The sequence below is a fragment of the Typopeltis vanoorti genome, chromosome 12 (assembly GCF_054136105.1).
Source record: "Typopeltis vanoorti isolate ZY-2024b chromosome 12, IOZ_Tvanoo_1.0, whole genome shotgun sequence".
Classification (NCBI taxonomy): domain Eukaryota; kingdom Metazoa; phylum Arthropoda; class Arachnida; order Uropygi; family Thelyphonidae; genus Typopeltis; species Typopeltis vanoorti.
This window is the reverse complement of record NC_143560.1, coordinates 16161683-16179387: the sequence shown is the minus strand read 5'-3', so window position 1 is coordinate 16179387 and position 17705 is coordinate 16161683. Positions and strand designations below refer to the sequence as shown.

General features: G+C 34.9%; 1 protein-coding gene across 1 annotated transcript in view; it reads left to right on the top strand.

The window, feature by feature from the left end:
* Positions 1-17705, top strand: part of LOC150100598 (store-operated calcium entry regulator STIMATE-like) — a 132012-nt gene that overhangs the window by 37712 nt on the left and 76595 nt on the right. Inside the window, exon 2 of the mRNA XM_090401745.1 lies at positions 4493-4541. Within this exon, the coding sequence (XP_090257871.1) occupies positions 4493-4541 (49 nt within the window). The remainder of the gene's footprint in view (positions 1-4492; positions 4542-17705) is intronic.

The following is a 17705-nucleotide window of genomic DNA, read 5'->3' as shown; positions in this document are numbered from 1 at the left end:
TGTACTGCTCATGGGTATTCTGATCACCTTTTCTTTATACTACCTCGACAACTGTTCTTTTTCTGCACGTCTGCTTAATGATGCTATTCATCTAACTCCTACCTGACATATACTCGAGACTCTGGGTATACAGTCTGATGTTGCTTTCTTCAAACACAACACCCCTTGACCACCTCTCATGCACTGTTCCAATTCCAAATTCTCATGTCATGGGACTGCTGAAAGTAGACTCCTCAGCTTGTCATAATCACATGCTTTTATAATTGAGCATACCTCTTCTTAACAGAAAATTTTGCATGTCTGAGAATCTCCCTGATCAAGACTAAAAGATTGTTTTCCCCAAGCAAAGGCACCATTGCTAGATTTGTTACTATTGAGTTCTCTGATACTATGATCAGTTCCCATCATTATGTGAAATACCCTTCACTCCCACTTTTATTTACAGTTCCATTGATTGTGTCCCCTCCATTACATGTTTTCTCAGGTAATTATCTCTTAGCTATGTAAATTGCATTTCTTGTCATCTCTATGACAATTCGTCCCCCCAATCTATATACTCATAGTGAAATCCTCCACAATAATTACTTGACCTGCACTTATGTGCTAATTTTCCAGTGCTTGCAATTTACATGCTTCATTATGTCCCTTGATTAGAGCAGTAACCAATTATGTATTTCATCCTGTGGGCCTCTATCTCACGTGATATAGCCTCAAACGAACTCTTGGCATCCCTCTCTTCTCATATACAGGGTGTTTTCTATCAAAATTCACTCAAGAAGTAATTTTGATAGAAAACACAGGTTTTTAATTAAAAATTGTAATTTCTTATTGATTCATAAAGTATACAGTATAGGGTTATGCATGGAATAGCATATCGGGTAAATAGCCTCCATGGCTTTGCTGGCACATACGCACTCTTTCGTCGAAATTTTCCATGACCATTTTGCATAAATGTGGCTGAATTTCGTTGATACAGCACTCAATTTCCTCCTTCAAGGCGTGGATGGTCGTGGGCTTGTTGGCATAAACCTTAGTCCTTCAAAAAACCCAAAGAAAAGAGTCCAACAACGTTAAGTCACATGATCTGGGTGGCCAATTGTGATCACCAAAACGGGAAATTACACAACCAGGAAATGACTCATGCAGTAATTGAATTGTTTCTCGGGCTGTGTGGCATGTGGCACCATCTTGTTGAAACCACATGTCGTCCACATCCATATCTTGTAATTTAGGCACAAAAAACTGGATTATCATGTTGCGATAGCGAGCACCATTAACTGTTATTGCCATACCAGCCGCATTTTCGAAGAAGAATGGACCGATGATGCCTCCAGCCCAAAATCCGCACCAAACAGTGACACGTTGTGGATGCATTTATTTCTCAACAATCACTTGTGGATTTTCTGAACCCCAAATGCGACAATTTTGTCGATTAACGAAGCCATCAAGATGAAAATGAGCCTCATCGCTGAAGATGATTTTGTTCGAAAAATAAGCATCCACTTGTTGTTGTTCCATAATCCATTCAATGAACTCTCTTCACTGTGTGTGGTCAGTAGGCTTCAGTTCTTGATTCAATTGAACTTTGTAAGCATAAAGATGCAAATCTTTCGTGAGAATACGCTGTAGAGAGCTTCTCGAAATGCCCAATTCAAGACTACGGTGCCGAATTGATGTTCCTGGACTCTCAGCAACATTCTCACAAACTGCTTCGATGTTTTCTGTTGAACGACTTGTTGAAGGAAGGCCAGAGTGTATAAGATCACTAATTGATCCAGTTTCCTTGAATTTTTTAATTAATCTTTTCACAATTGGTGAAGTTAAATCACTATTCCGACCATATTTTGTACTAAAATTGCGAACTGTAGCTGCCAACCCTTCATTATTTTTAAAATATTGCTCAACAATGAAAATGCATTGTTCTTTCATGTAGCACTCCATTTTTAATAACCCTGAACTGTCAGCTGTCACGCTGTCTTTTTTTTTTTCTCGTTGGCAACACTTTACCGCACAAATGGTGCTAAATTTAAATCTTGCGTGAATTTTGGGACACCCTTTATTTTTGGCTTGTTTTGGCTTCAGTTCTTCTGATATCATTAGCTCACTCCACCATCATTCTGTACTTTTTGTCCTCTGAAAATACTGTATCCTTTTCTCTGCCAGTGCTAAAACACTGGCAGAGTTTGCAAGAGTGGAAAGAGGGCATAATTATCCTTTTATATAAAGGAGATTTTCCAAGACATAGATAGCAGATTACAGACAGAATTTAAAAAAATGAGTGGATAAGGATATAATACTTTATGGGGATCAGCATAGCATTCTGAAGGGGAATGTCATGTCTTAATAATTTACTGTAATAAAGTGACATTTGAGTTGAATAAGGGAAATGGCTATGCCATGATATTACTAGACTTTGCAGAGGCATTCAGTAGAATTCCTCTGCAACGTCTAGAATCTACAGAATCCTATTAGATAGGTTGAAGCAAATGAGAATGAACATGAAGCTAATGAGACATCAGAGAGTAGTATACAGTAGAGTTGAAACAAAGAGAAGGCAACTGACCAGTGATGTGCCATAGGACTCTGTTGTTCAATTTGTACATTAATGATATTGCAAATGATATGAAAAGGAAATAACTGGTCTAAAATAAAATAAGAAATAAAAGGAAATAGCTGATGATAATGATGGTAAACTTCAGGGGTTATTTTTTTAATCGGCTGAAAAGAGTGCAAGCTATGTATTTGATGGAATTGTACTGCAGGAAAGAAGACCTAGGAACTGGTGGTGGTGGTGGACATGAAGTTCAAAGGATTACTTAGATGTTAAGAAATATACTGACCAACAGAGAAAAGGAGGCAAGGATTTATAAGGCTGTCATATTATGGCATCAGGATTACTGTGTGTAGATTTGGTCATTTGGATTTTATGATGTGGAAATGGTGGATAGGATTTAGAACTAAGTGACTAAAATAGTGATTGGCCTGTGGAGTTTTCCCTGTAATGATAGACTCAAAGTCTGTAGGCAAAGATTTTAAGTTATAGGGGGTATGATAGAAAGATAAGTTACTAAAATGGTTTTATAGAATAGATGCCAAATAAATTTTTTAACATGCTTGGGCATGAACCTAGGAGGTCATGTGAAGGGTGTGGTAAACAAGGATATGAGGACTAGATTTTTTGCAAGGAGAGTAGTGACTGAGTGGAATGGGTTACCAGAAGTGGTCATGAGTAATCTATTTAATAAATGAGTTTAAGGAAAGGTGTGATAGTCATTGTGGTTAGTATGGGCTTCCTGCAATAAGTTTTCAGACTGCATGGAGTGGCCTGTTAATAATTATAAAAAGTATTGATTTGTCAGCCCTTAGCATATCTGCTTTTCATCCAGTAGGCTGCAGGTTTGAATCCTACATTACTCAGTGTGAGATCCACCCCACTTATCGGAGGCCCGAAGTGATTTGAAAAAGTTCCATGTTTGGTCACTACAGCAGCATTTCTGAATTATGTAAAAATATAAATAAAATACAAAAAAATATAAAATTAATTAAAAATACTTATCCCACTCACACTACTAATGTACTGTTTGTTTACAACTTTTCTTAGGTGAGAGAGTCTTACACACAAAAAGAAGAGGAATCCTGATTGCATTCCTTTTAAATATTTTCTTTCATTTCTTTCTGTCACTGCTTATCTCATTTTATAATCCTTCAAAGAAGTTGCATGAATCACTCTATACATGCAGAATATTGTTATCTTCAGAGTTTTTATGTTGCCTTTGTTATCTCATTCTGTTCACATTATTCTTTCCTTCATTTGTAAACTTCTTCAAGAGCCTCCTTTTGCTATCTTCATTATAATTGTTTTCTTTATTCTTCCATTGAATTTTTGTAGCTGTCTTTATATACAGATTTGTGTTGTGCTTTGGTACAGATCACTTGCTGTGCTCAAGTGATCTGTACCAAAAATATCCTAGATATGATTCCTAATTAATTTTTTCATGTTAAGATACATCAGCGATCACCCATTCACAGTGAAACTCCAAATGCAGAATAGTTTTTTTTTCCATTCTATTGCTGTTCTGTGGAAATGCTTCTGTTGAAAATATATTCTGAAAAAAATACAACATGCAAATAGCTGAACTGTCAATAACATTCTTGCTTTCTTAACCATCCATGTCTAGAGACAGAGTGTTAGTAGGCTGTCCTTTTATTTTGGGGATCGCCATTTAAAAAAAAAAAAAAAAAGAAAAGAAAAAAATAGTTTCAGTGGTTGTATTTGTTCACTAGTAATGTGAAATTAAAGAATCTATGATATTAATTCTGTTTAGAGTGTTATTTCAGTTAAGTAGACAATCACACACTACTGTATATCAGGAGTGAATTGTTATTGATCTATTCATCTGAATAAGATCAGATAATACTTAAGAAAAAAAAAAGTGCTTTATTTATCAGTTTGCTATAATTTTTATATTTACTTGGATTTATAATATTATAGTTAAACGTTTCTGTGAACCAAGAAGAGAAAGAAGACCATGGATTATATGGTAGGTTTGTCTCCATAATTCATTACTTTATATTATTACTTTTAAGTTATATACAGTATATTTATTATTATGATGTAACACCTCCAGGGAGTCCAAAGGACTCATGAAAGGAGGGCACCTACTCTACAACTCTGTCTCCACCACTCAATCCACCAACTACAAAAACTATAATCCACCACCAATAATAAATTAAAAAAAAAAAAAAAATACTAATGCCATCTACTGCCCACCACCACCACTAGTATTTTCACATAATATTTAATTCAGACAGTTTTGAAAAATCCATGAAAACAAAGTGTCAGTATTTTTTCTGGAGTTTTTTTAATTATTGTACCCACTGTAGTACTGATGTTTAAAGAAATGGTAAACTATTTATAAAATTTTTATGATTTTCATATGAGAGGTTACAAAACCTAGAATATAACAGTGCCATTGTATGGGCAAGTGGTTAAGGAGAAAGAAAGAATCAGCAAGTTCTTGTAAAGATGGGGTTATATTCATTGGAGAAAAATGACAAGGGAAAAGTTTTCCAAAGAAAAGCATAGGCTGAATGAAGGAAGAAGATGAGGCAGTTGGTTCAATAAATTTGGAGTTGAAATGTGTATACTTAACATTGTCTGCTGAGATTCTTACAGAATTAGAGGAAAGTAGAGAAATGTACTGGACAGTTTTTGGTGGAGCAGCATCCATGGAAATACCTATAAATAAAGTATAATGTGGAAATGAGGTGCTTATGAGAAAGTGACCAGAGGAAGTCTTTGAGAGAGGGTGGATCAGGTGAATCTCTTTCTTCTGTATACAATCAAATTCTTTGGGAGGTTTGGATGTATCACTATAAGAATAGTATTCAAGGTCAGCTGGATTTTGGATTCATAAAGCATTAGTTGTTCAGTAGAGAAGTAGTGCTTTGAACAAAATAAAAACAAACCAAAAAAATACTAAGATTTTTAGAAGCAGGAAGCTATGAATGTGTTTATGCCAGAATAGGCTAAAGAAGAGAAAATTAATCTTGTCTAGATATTGGAACATTATTCAAAGTGTGTGGAAGTGAAGTAGGATCTTTTTTAGAAATAGCAGGATTGTCTTGATAGTACTGAAATTCACTAGAATAACTTCACTCCAGTTCTGAGGAGTAATGCTGTGAGTCGATCAGTGTTCATGACGTATACGAGGAAGAATGTAGGGTGAGAACACAAAGCTTTGGGAAATCTGATAACAGAAAACAGTCCATCAGAATATGCCGTAAATAACCAGAGAGGAAGCTGGCATTCCAGTCACAGAATGCAGGATGGAGACAATAAGATAGAAGCTTGGTAAGAAGCCTTGCTGCCAGACTCAATGAAATGCTTTGGAAATATTGAGAATCACCACATACATTTCTCCAAATTTTTCCATAAATTGAGTCAGAAGGGTGAGTAAAGTTAGCAAGAATGTTGAAGCCAATTGAAAGAAAATCAAAATCAATTCTGGATGGTGACCTTCCCATAGTGTTTTTGCTTTGAGATACTATACTAAGGCAATTGATGTGAAGTCAACAGCCTCTATAGAAGTAGACTAGTCATAAAGTTACTTGATGTTTATGCTTTTGCTTGGGTATGGATTAAAACAAAAATATAATTTCTTGTGATAATGTACCTTGTAATCAAATGGAATCCACAAGAAGGTCTGCCCTGGAATGGCATAATCCATATTGGAGTAATTACTAATTAACTGATGGATCTTCAGGTAGTGAAGAACCTGACCATTAATGCCTTTCTCCATTATTTTCGAGAGAGGTAAGAACAATCTGTGGTAGTTTAATGGCTGACTTATCTTCCTTTTTAGAAAGATAAGTCAGCTGGATAAAGTCGTGATTCCATGCAGTTGAGTAGATGCCTGTTGAGTATGGTACCTTGTATAGGTGATGGGTTTTAATTATGGAGTGCAAATTTTTTGTAAACTGGAAGGATCAGTTGGACTCCAGTATTTATTAGTTTCAAGACTACTTTTTTTTATGTCCTTCTGGCAAAAGGTGGGGTGGAGGGAGTGCCATGCTACGAGTAGTTGTGGTCTAGTGAGAAATGATTTGTCTTGGATACCAGGATTACCACAGGATGTGGGATGAAAAAAGACAAAAGTTTGCCTAATGGTATTAGGTAGGGACCAGAATGCTTGATTACTACGTAAGATGGAGTCAAGTTTTTTACATTTGGTCCAGACAAAGTCTACTTTGAATTTGTTGTTAGTTTTGTTACATTTTTGGGCTGTTTCAGGTTGAGTAAGAAGCTGGGATTTTTGACTTAAACCATTGAATGTACTCTGAATTTTTATCTTGGGCTACTTTAGCTCACTTGTTGGAGAGCTAGAGCTTGGTTGGTATTGAGGGACTTTAATTTAGTCTGGAACAAAGGCTGTATTCCAGTTCTAATTATTTCAGTTATGTGAACCATGAAAAAGGTGTAAAAGGTTATCACATCGTTCTTGATTTCCTGCCAAATTTCTTTTTTGTCCGAGTCATCGATTTTTCTATGCCCTTTAGGACCCTTGCACTTTGTGATGCTCATCTTTCGATTACCGACAACAGGTCTCACATGGAGGTAGAAGAATCCTAAGACTTATGATGCTTCTCTTTCGATTACTGACATTGGACTTCACATGGTGGTGAACCCAGGTAAGAGAAGGTGAAAACCCTAAGACAACATCTTCCTTGACATCTTACCTTATATATAGGCCCAGACTTTTGTTGTATGCATTCATGCATCTCTTGGAACTTCCATATATGGTCACGTATTGACATTCGGTCATGATGATGTCATACTTTGCACGTCTTTTGAAATTGCCATAGATGGCAATTCTTAGAATTCTTCACTATTCTTGGAATTAGACTTACTAATTAGACATGAGTTAACCGCGTTACATGATGACATTCATGCACCACATTATTTTAACAAAGGCTCATGGTTAATTTATTACAAATATAAGATTATTACAAAATTTGACATTTCTTTAAGTACAATCTCCTTAGAAAAATGTGTAAAAGCAAACATGATAAGTTACATATCATGAGAGATTTTATAATAGAACACGAAACAGATGATTTTTGAAAAAGAAACATGGATAAAATTATGGTTTAGTTTCTGAGAGAGAAGTGCAAATATCTATAAAATAGCATATTTGGAGATTGTGGTAATTAAGAATATTCTAGTGTGTTGGGAGAATAGTGAGGATTATCCGGTATTCCAGTTGGTAGATGAACAATTTGTGTTAGATCAAGACTGATAAATAGTTCAGTCTTCCTTTCAGCTTGAACCTGAAGTTAGAAAAAAGGAGGGGAGCACTTTAAATTATGAACACTGAAGATTCCAATAATGATAATTCAGTTTAATTAATTACTTGCAATAAACAGCTTTCTGGCCATCATGGCCATCTGAATCAGGAGGGCAGTAAAAGCAGAAATGAAGGCAGCAAATTCAGGAAAGGAAAGCCATAGCAGATCATATAGAGGGTGATCCTATGGCTTATTTTATGCTCCCACCTTTGAAAGGTTTTTTAAACCGATAGTACATTCATACCATGGGTTGGCTAAGGATTATTATTTTATTTTATTATTAATTTTATATTTTTTTAATCTTGAAAGGTACCTGTGGTATAACTATGAACAACAAAATTATGCAGTAACCACAGTAGTAAACCTTGACAAAAGTACAGATATTTTGTACTGAAAATGACAGTATATCATTATGTAGAAACAAGCAAATCAGAGAACAAGAATGCAAGGTACATACAATAATCCGTTGACTAATTAAAAGCAGTTGCTGCAAGCTAGAAATTAATGTTAATAAATAATATTAAACTATGATTTTATATAAAATGAGAATCTCCCAAACTGTTGGAAGAGAGAGAGACAATTGTTCCAATTCAGGTTTGGTCGATGTAAAAGAGCCTCGCAGATTTCTTTGAAAATGTTGTTCATATTTAAAACTGCTTCTATTGGAGAAAATGAAATTCATCCCACAGGATACTGTGTTTAGTATCAATACTATGTTGTGCCAGACCAGACTTTTGAGGTTTCGTGTATTCATTGTAATATTTATGTTCATTAATTCTTTTTTTTTCTACAGAACCAGTAGAAACGGGCCTGTCTGCACAAAGTATGTCAAATTACATTCACAAGGGATCTGATAAATACCCTCTAAAGATAGAGGTGACAATTTTTTTTTTAGATGATAACAGGTGAGAAATTTTGTTGATAGGAAAATATGTGGGAATATAGTGATACTTCTTCAAAATTCTACCAGTAGGTTCCAAGATACCAATCCCTTATACTTTTAGTATATATATTTCTTGGAACATAGGGGTCGCTGCTGGATTTGATGAGGGTTCTAACATTCAATTCCATTAAAACTTTGATAGTGAGAAGTTCTTGTTGTAAGCTTGAGGGAGAGAAGCACACATTATTTGCTCTATTAATTAGGGCTACTACAATTTTAGACTGCGTTGTATAAGTACCGCGTTATATGAGGGTTACCTGTATTTAGAAATTTATATACATTTAATCATACAAATGCAAACATTTATTTTACAAATGATACTCTATCTTTTTCAATTTAACTACTTGAATACAAATTCTACCCTAGGTTCTTCTTTATGAACTGGTCAATAACATTGTCATAAAAAGTTGGTTGTAACTTAATTTTCTGAAGCAACACACTTGTAAAGGCTGGCTGAAGCTCACTGGCTAGAGCTACTTTGAACTGCATATGGCCCGTGTTTAAGCAACAAGGTGAGATGACATGGAGGGAGCAGAAATGGCTATGCACGTGCATGAAATCACAGTGCTGAAGTGAGGACCTGGATGCTCCTGCAACTGAGCAAGCCAAGGTAGCTTGACTAGCGTCGGCCTTCGATACACAATGCAAACCTCAATTATTGCCACACAAGCTTAAAACGTCTTCTGTCTACAAAAATAAAAGACTAAATGGAATGCTTATAAATGCATGCATTTATTAACAAATAAATATTACTTCTTTCTCAATTAATGAGCTTGCGCAGCAAGCATGGAGAATTCGCCACTGTAGTCTGTCCTTTCATATGGCCTCTCAACCTATCCAGCTAGAGAGGCCCTGCCTGTATCTTAGCTGCTGCTGGCATAGCTCTTGAAGTCATTGGTGCACGCAAGCCTCCTTACTCTATTAAGGTGGAGATACCATTAAGGAGACTTATTTTATGTAAACATCAAAAATAGTTTAATATTATATATTAATTTTTAGCTCCTGTGGCAACTGTTTTTAATTGGTAAACTGATTGTTGTATGTACATTATATGCTTGTTCTTTGATTTGCTTGTTTCACACTGATGATGTATTGTTATTTTTAGCACAAAATATCAGTACTTTCATTAAAGTTTATTACTATGGTTATTGTGTAATTTTATTTTATATTTTTTACAAATTTATTTATTTTTACATAGTCCAGAAACCCTGTTCTAGTGGCTAAACATGGAACTTTATCAAACCATTTCAGGCCTCCAATAAGTGGTGTGGTGGTCCACACCAGGCAGTGAAGTTCATCTCCCACCTAAAGACAATCACAAACATCTATGCCCATGGTGGGATTTGAACTTCCGACCTGTTGGTTGTTTCCACATTTGTGGAAACAGTCTATATCACAAAGTAGAGTTCACTTGGCTAGGAGAGACTATATATTGCACATCACCAGTCCATTATTTGGCCAAATTAGAAAGAAACTGTATTTAATTGAAAATTTATATTCTGGATACATTTTGAGAGCCAGGGGAAGAAAGAGACTTTTTTTTTTTTTTTTTTTTTTTTTTGCAAAATGCTCTCATTCTGTTGGGAAAACTATGCTCAAATCCTCAGATGACTTGCATTGCTAAATAAGGAAACTTTTCAGTGTTCTTTAGTTCACAACATGAAATTTAATTTCACATTTCCAGTATATATATATGCACATTTTCTTCTGCAGAAAAATTTACTGAAGTGTTTAGATAATATTATCACAGAAGTTAAAAAAAAATCTGAACAGTGAGTTTAGGATGAGATTCTGTCCAAATTTGTTTACATATGTTTCAAATGTTGGAAATATAATCATTTTTATATAAAATGTTCACAACTATTTAATCCTTTAAAAAAGTTGTCTAAATATTATCTTGCTTTATGGAGATTATCTCTCTTGCATTTACTTTGAGCACATACCAGCTCTCACTGAAATTTAAGGCTTGATACGTTCTATGCCCTTCACTATTATTTTCACTGTCTTTTCTTAGAGAGTAGATAAAAAAAAGATCAATATGCCAATTAAGAATTCAACTTGTCTTTTCATTTCCTTTCATCCTTTTTCTGCATCTCTTTCCTTAGTTAATGTTCTCTGTTCCCAGGGTAGTTATTCCAAAACTCAACGACTACTTGTGTCCATTATCAACATTCAAAGCAAAACTCTCAGTATGACTGCTGGTAGCGTAATGATTATGATGACATACAGTATATGAAATTACTCTGTTGAGTATTTCTGTGTAGCTCCTTAAGAATGATGTTATCAAGATATGCAGGTTGGCTAGTCATCCTCATGCTAGTTTTGGTACTATTAGAAATACAAATGCACTAAGAAATGTGAATGGATTTCAAAAATGTTTTATCTCATATAGATGAAACTCAGTTTCAAAGTCCCATTTTACGAAATTTATACATATCTACTATACAAAAAAAGTAGGTTACAATTATGTGAGATTATTATGATTGTTTCTCTCATTTTGTCATAATGAAAATGCTGATTACGAAGGCAAGAATGCCACATATTTGTTATTCTACATAATAAAAGCACAAAAACAAAAGGAGATGCTACCATCCTAGGAAAATGAGCCTGATACACAGGTTTCCTTAAACTTTGCACTAGGTAAGAACTATCCTCCATCAGTATCAGATGCCCTTATACTATTTCCTGGGATTTTCAAAACTTCTGCATAGTTTCTAATCTTTCTCTCCTTTTTGCCCTCCACTGATAGCAAAATATAAGTTACATTCTTCTCGGTATGAAAGCCAGGGAGTATGAAGTCAATTCTTCCTTCCTTTCCAATCTGAGGATGCAAATTTGCTGAAAAAAAATTCTATGATCAAAAATGTTGTTTGTCTTGGTCTCCAACAAGAAACAGTGGACATTAAATAGATAAACAAAATAATAAACTGCTTTGTTTGCCTTAAATAAGACAATTTCTTGTTTTGTTTCTGTTTGATATGTGCCATTTTTGTAATTTACAAAAAAATATATACAAGTAGTCCTTGACTTATGACGGGGTTACGTTCCAACTTCTCCGTCATAAGTCGAGGACTTGTTAATTCTTGATTTGTTTGATTTCTGTTATAATATTTTCATAAATTAAGTTTCTGTATAACTTAAAATGGTGAAAAATGTATAAACTTACATAAACATTTATAAATTATTTATTAGCACATACAAATACATAAATACAAAATTAAGAAAGAAAAATTTAAGAAAAAAATACATAAACGCATATCAAAAATGGTGCACTTACTTTACTTTGAAATTCCTTTAAATATTAGTTAACATAAACAAAAAAAACTTATTAACAGTGTCTTTAATTAAACAGGTGAGTAACTGTCACTTATTTGGACGATATGATTGTTTCTCACGATTGGAAGTAGAAATAAAAAAATTGGTTAATGTTGTCTGTTGGGGTTTTTCTTTCTTTCTTCATATATTTTGTGATAACACCTGACTGCTTCTCGAATTTGCTTTTCGACTTTGGCGAAGCAATCAGTGTCTTGATCCATATTTTTGAGTAGCCGAAGTCCTTGATTTAGTTTAGAAAATACTTCAGCTAATTCTTTTACAGTAATTTTTTTAATGACTTCTCTTCTTCATCTTCCTCGTTATTCCTTTCTTCTCCTACAACTCTTTCGTTTCGGAAAATCAAGTTTTGATCAGTCAGTTCACCTTCTTCGTGATCTGCTAATTCTTCTATACCAGTAATATTGATTTCTAAATCCAGTTTTCTGCAATTTCAACGATTTCTTCACCAATTTGACCTAACATACTATGCTCATTGTACTCTTCTAGTGTCTTCTGCGGTAGCAACTTCTTCCAAATTCCTCGCATACATTGTTCCGATACTTCCTTCCATGAAGTTCCAATGTTCTGGATACATTGTTTAGTATTGTAATTTTTCCAAAACTCACGTAATGTTATAGCATCGCTGTCCATTGCTGTTATTGTTTGAGAAAATGTAGTTTTCATTCTGTCTTGAATGTAGCAATCGAACCTTGATCCATAGGCTGAATCACAGCTGTTGTATTGGGCAGTAGATACATTACATTTATATTTTCATTCAAATCGCTGATGTGAAGAGGATGTTCTGGAGCATTGCAAGCAGCAGTAGAATTTTAAAAGGAATGTTTTTTTCAAGACAGTAGGCACGTACTTCTGGAATAAAACAATTTAAGAACCAGTCTTCGAATAAAATAATTGTCATCCAAGCCTTGGGATTACTTCTGTAGTACACCAGCAATTTATTCTTGTCAGTGTTTTTCAAAGCTCTGGGGTTTTGTGAACGGTAAACAAGAAATGGTTTTAATTTAAAACCAGCAGCATTTCCTCCAAGAAGAAGTGTAATCCTTTCTTTAAATGCCTTAAAACCAGGTGCCGATATAGCTTCCTCTGTGAATGTAAGTTCGTTCTGGCATTCTTTTCCAGAACAGTCAGGTTTCATCTACATTAAAAATATGCTCTAGCAAATATCCTTCATCTTTTATCATCTCTTTCAGATTTTTCTTGAAAATTTCAGCACTTTCAAAATTGGAACCAGCAGCTTCTCCCGTTATTCGTATGTTATGTAAGTTAAATCGGCTTTTGAATCGATAAAACCAACCTTTACTAGTGTTAAATGTATGCTCGCCGTATTTATCTTGTTGTTCCTTAAATTGTCAAATAGGTTGTGTGCTTTTTGTTTGAATCATAAACAAACTGAGAGGAATATTCTTGTTGATTTGATCATCTATCTATATCATTAAAAGCTTCTCCATTTCATGAATTGGCCCTTCTCTTTTTTTCGTTAAAATTGTACATGCCATATTAACTGCCCCTTTAGCTGTCTCCGTTATTCTCGATTTATCTTTTATGATTGTTGAAACAGTTGAATGCGATAGTTTTTCTTCTCGTGCTATTTCACTGACTTTCTTTCCTTTGTCATATGCTTTAATCACCTTCATTTTAACATCTAAACTTAAAGGTTTCCTCACCTTCTTTTTTATGTTGGAATTTTCATCAGCAGTTTTATTTCTCTTACTGGACATGATAGGGTTACGACGAGATACAAAAATTGCAACGAGAGAAAAATGAACACGTCGACTGCTGATTAGCAACTAACGTGCCAAAGGCTGTGATAAGTTAGAAGTGGATGAATCATAGCAGTGGCTATTGCTTATTGGTGATAGGCTTTGCTTGTTGACTAACGGCGACGCTGCAATGCGTATACAAAAGCAATGTGATATACTGTATGTATGTATATGCTGGCGGCAAAGTTAAATTAGAGAATTTTCAATAATAATAATTGCTGGTGGCAAAGTTAAATTAGAGAATTTTTAATAATAATTTCTGGCGACAAAGTTAAATTAGAGAATTTTTAATAATAATAATTTTGGCCGTCTCGTAAGTCGAGGACTACCTGTATATATAATCAATAAAAAAAAAAAAAAAACTTTTTGTTAGCTTTATATGTTTATTGCATGTAGTATATATACTGAGAAAAAACCAAAACCTTGCTAAACATCGTCTTCTGCAAATAGGCTAAGTTAAATAAGCTAAGTCAGCACGTTGCTCTGGAAACAAGGAACCATGTTCTAATTCTCTTAAATCTTGTGAATTCAATTATGTTGATATAAAGTCATGTAATTCTGATTGTAATCATGTGACTGTTTTCAAAAGTTCTAATATGTCACCTAGTAATCATGTTTGGGAGAAGGACTCTGATTGTGATCATAAAACTACATCCATGTTACATCCTAGACTCCGCAACGAAACCTTTCTTGAAAATCCACCTGACGTTACAATTGGAGGAGACAAGGAGCAGCATTCTAACCCAACCCTTTACATCCACTTCATCTGGTTTTGCAAGTGTCCTAGCGAAGTCATTCAAGTAAGAAACTGAACAGCTGCATTACGTGTTTATAACATTTTATATTACAGTAAGCATCATTAAATAAGTTTACATTTCACTTCATTGATTCATATTTTGCTATCCTTTCTCTTCAAGTAACATCCTTCTTTCTTCCAGCTAGGTGGTTAACCCACTAGTCGTTGCCCGGATGGGCCAACTGTTTTGCATTTTATAAACATCTATCGACATTTCATGAATAAGTTTTTCAAAAGTCTACTGGTGTGACATATGTTGAGTCATATGGATATTTGAGGATGCAAATTTAGAACCATTTCTATGTTTAAGACTGGTTGATGAGTCATTTTTCTTGTCATTAAATATGCTGGTGGTATGGACAAAAGTAAATGGCAGTCAGTTTAATTGGCTAAGTGTAAGGTGCTGCATTTTGATAGGATGAGATCACATGCTGTGTACTATATCAATGGAATTGAACTACAAGAAGTTGAAGAGGCAGGGAACTTTGTGGTTATTGTGGACAGACCATATTGCAAAGGTGGCCAAAATAGCTCATCAAGGTTTCGTTGTGGAGTCTAGGTCGTAACATGGATATAGTTTTATGATCGCAATTAATAAGGCCACATCTGGACTATCTGATAGGCATAAGAGAGGAGGTATGATAGAAGCATAAAAGTTATTAAAGAGATTCTTATAGGATTGATACTGATGACTTTTTTTCTGTGCAGTGCAGAAAGGCAAAGAATGAGGGGTCATCCCTGGAAATTATGTAGAAGTGTGGTTAAACAAAGGTGTTAGAACTAGATTTTTTGCTTGAAGGGTGGTGAATGTGCAGGATGTTTTAATAAGAGAGATGGTTGTTAGTGCTTCATCTGTGAATGAGTTTAAGTTGAAGTATGATAGCTATTGGTGGTTAGTGTGTCAATGTAGGGTCTCTCATGATGCATCTTCTGACACCATGGAAACACCATTATAGTAATAATTTATTACTTTATTTTTTGCTTAATTTGACTGTTTAGTAAAGCAGTGTGAATAATAATAATTCTTCCCTGTCTCAATGCAGTTCAATAAAAATTTGGTAGCTGTGATCAATATTGCATGTTCTTGGATGACGTTAATTGCAGAATTAGGCAAATGTCAAAAATGTCTCTAGGTTTTCAGTTGTTGTGGTAACAAATACTCTCACTGTGATGAAATCTACCTTATTTCAAGTTGTTTCCTTGTTTAGTAACCCCACTGAACGAACAAGGATGAGCTGGCAATTTGGGATTTAGCCGACCGAATTGTATTCTTATTGGCTTAATCCAAAATACAAAATTTCATGCTCGTTGGGGCATCACTCGGTTAAACAACACTCCCGTTGTTTTTGCCAGGGAACCAGGGTGAACAGCGAAAAGTCGGCTACTCGAACAAATCTGAAAACACCTAAGCCCAACATCATTAGAGTTGAAGATCGGTACTATCAACACAAGAAGCCTGAATGGCAAAGAAATGGAGCTAGCTAGGGAATTAGATAAGTACCAGATCGACATAATAGGGATGACTGAAACAAAAAAGACAAAAACTGGTGAGATCTTTCTGAGCAATAAATACAAAATGTTATATTTAGGCAATGACAATCAAGGAAAAGAAGTTGTAGCCATAGTATTCAACACTAAATACGAGGCTAATCTTCTTGAATAGCAGGCAGTCTCAAGTAGAGTGATGTGGGCAAATATCAGAATGGGTAACTGGACAATGAGAATTTTGCGCCTATGGTCCCACAGGAGGTTCTGCTCAGGTAGAAGTGGAGGAATTTTTTGAGGCTTTAGAAAAAGCAACTGACACAATGAAAAAGGAAAAGTTGGTCCTTGTTGGGGATCTAAATAGAGTAGGAAATGATTGTCAGACATGAAAAAATATTTTGGGAAAATTTGGAGAAAAGAGCAAAGCTAATAATAATGGCAAATTCCTGTTTATATTTCTGCTCAGGACATGGACTGGTTATTACAAACACCATGTTCCAACATAAAAATGTGCACAAATTCACATGGAGAGAAGAGGCAAGGAATAAGAAAAGTCTCATTGACTATGTTATTGTTAATAGTGATGTTTTCTCCCTGGTGCAGGACACCAGAGTGTACAGAGGATTTGAAATTGGAAGTGTTCACTATTTAGTCTTGAGCAGAATAAAATTGAATTTCATATTGAAAAGAATAACATGTAAGAAAGTTTTAAAGCGAATAAAAGTTGAGCAGCTCTCAGATGTGTACTGTAGACTAAAATACACAAAGATTATTGAAGAAAAATGAAAGAGTTTGAAAACAGGAACCAATCTTGGAGATTCAGTGGCAAGCCTTGAAGAAAACCCTGATTGACTCAGCCAGAGAGGCATGTGGTGAGGTTGTCTGCATGGATTGAAAAATCAGAACTCCATGGTGGACACAGAAAGTTAAAGAGGCAGTGAAGGAAATGAAGAAAGCATATCAAAAGTTCCTGGCAAATAAGACAGTTTGTGCTCTTAGAGAATATAGAGACAAATGTAAGAAAGCTAAACACTCTGTAAAACTAGCTAAACAAAAGTCATGAGAGGACTTTGGTAAGAACATAGAAAATAAATATCAAGAAGGTGGCAAAATATTCTGGAGGTTGTTGAAGAAGTTCAGAAACGGAGGAAAGAATGCTGTAAAAGGAGTTAGAGATGATAAAGGTGACATGAAAACGGGAGAAAAAGATATCCTTGAAGTATGGAGTAATTACTTTGAAAAATTGCTAAATGAAACAGTCAGTGATAGCACAGTGGTAAAAAAAACACTCAACAGGCATACAGTCTGGAATACATATCCATACTTGAAGTAGAAAAAGCCATTAAAGGCTTGAAATGTGGAAAGGCAGCGGGAGTAGATGATATTCGATCAGAAATGCTGAAGTATGGTGGTATAAAAGTTTTACAGTGGCTGCACTGCATAGTTCAGAAGACCTGGACAGAGAGACGAATTCCGATGATTGGAGTACAGCTCTTATAGTACCCATATATAAAAAGGGAATTAAAATTGAATGTGA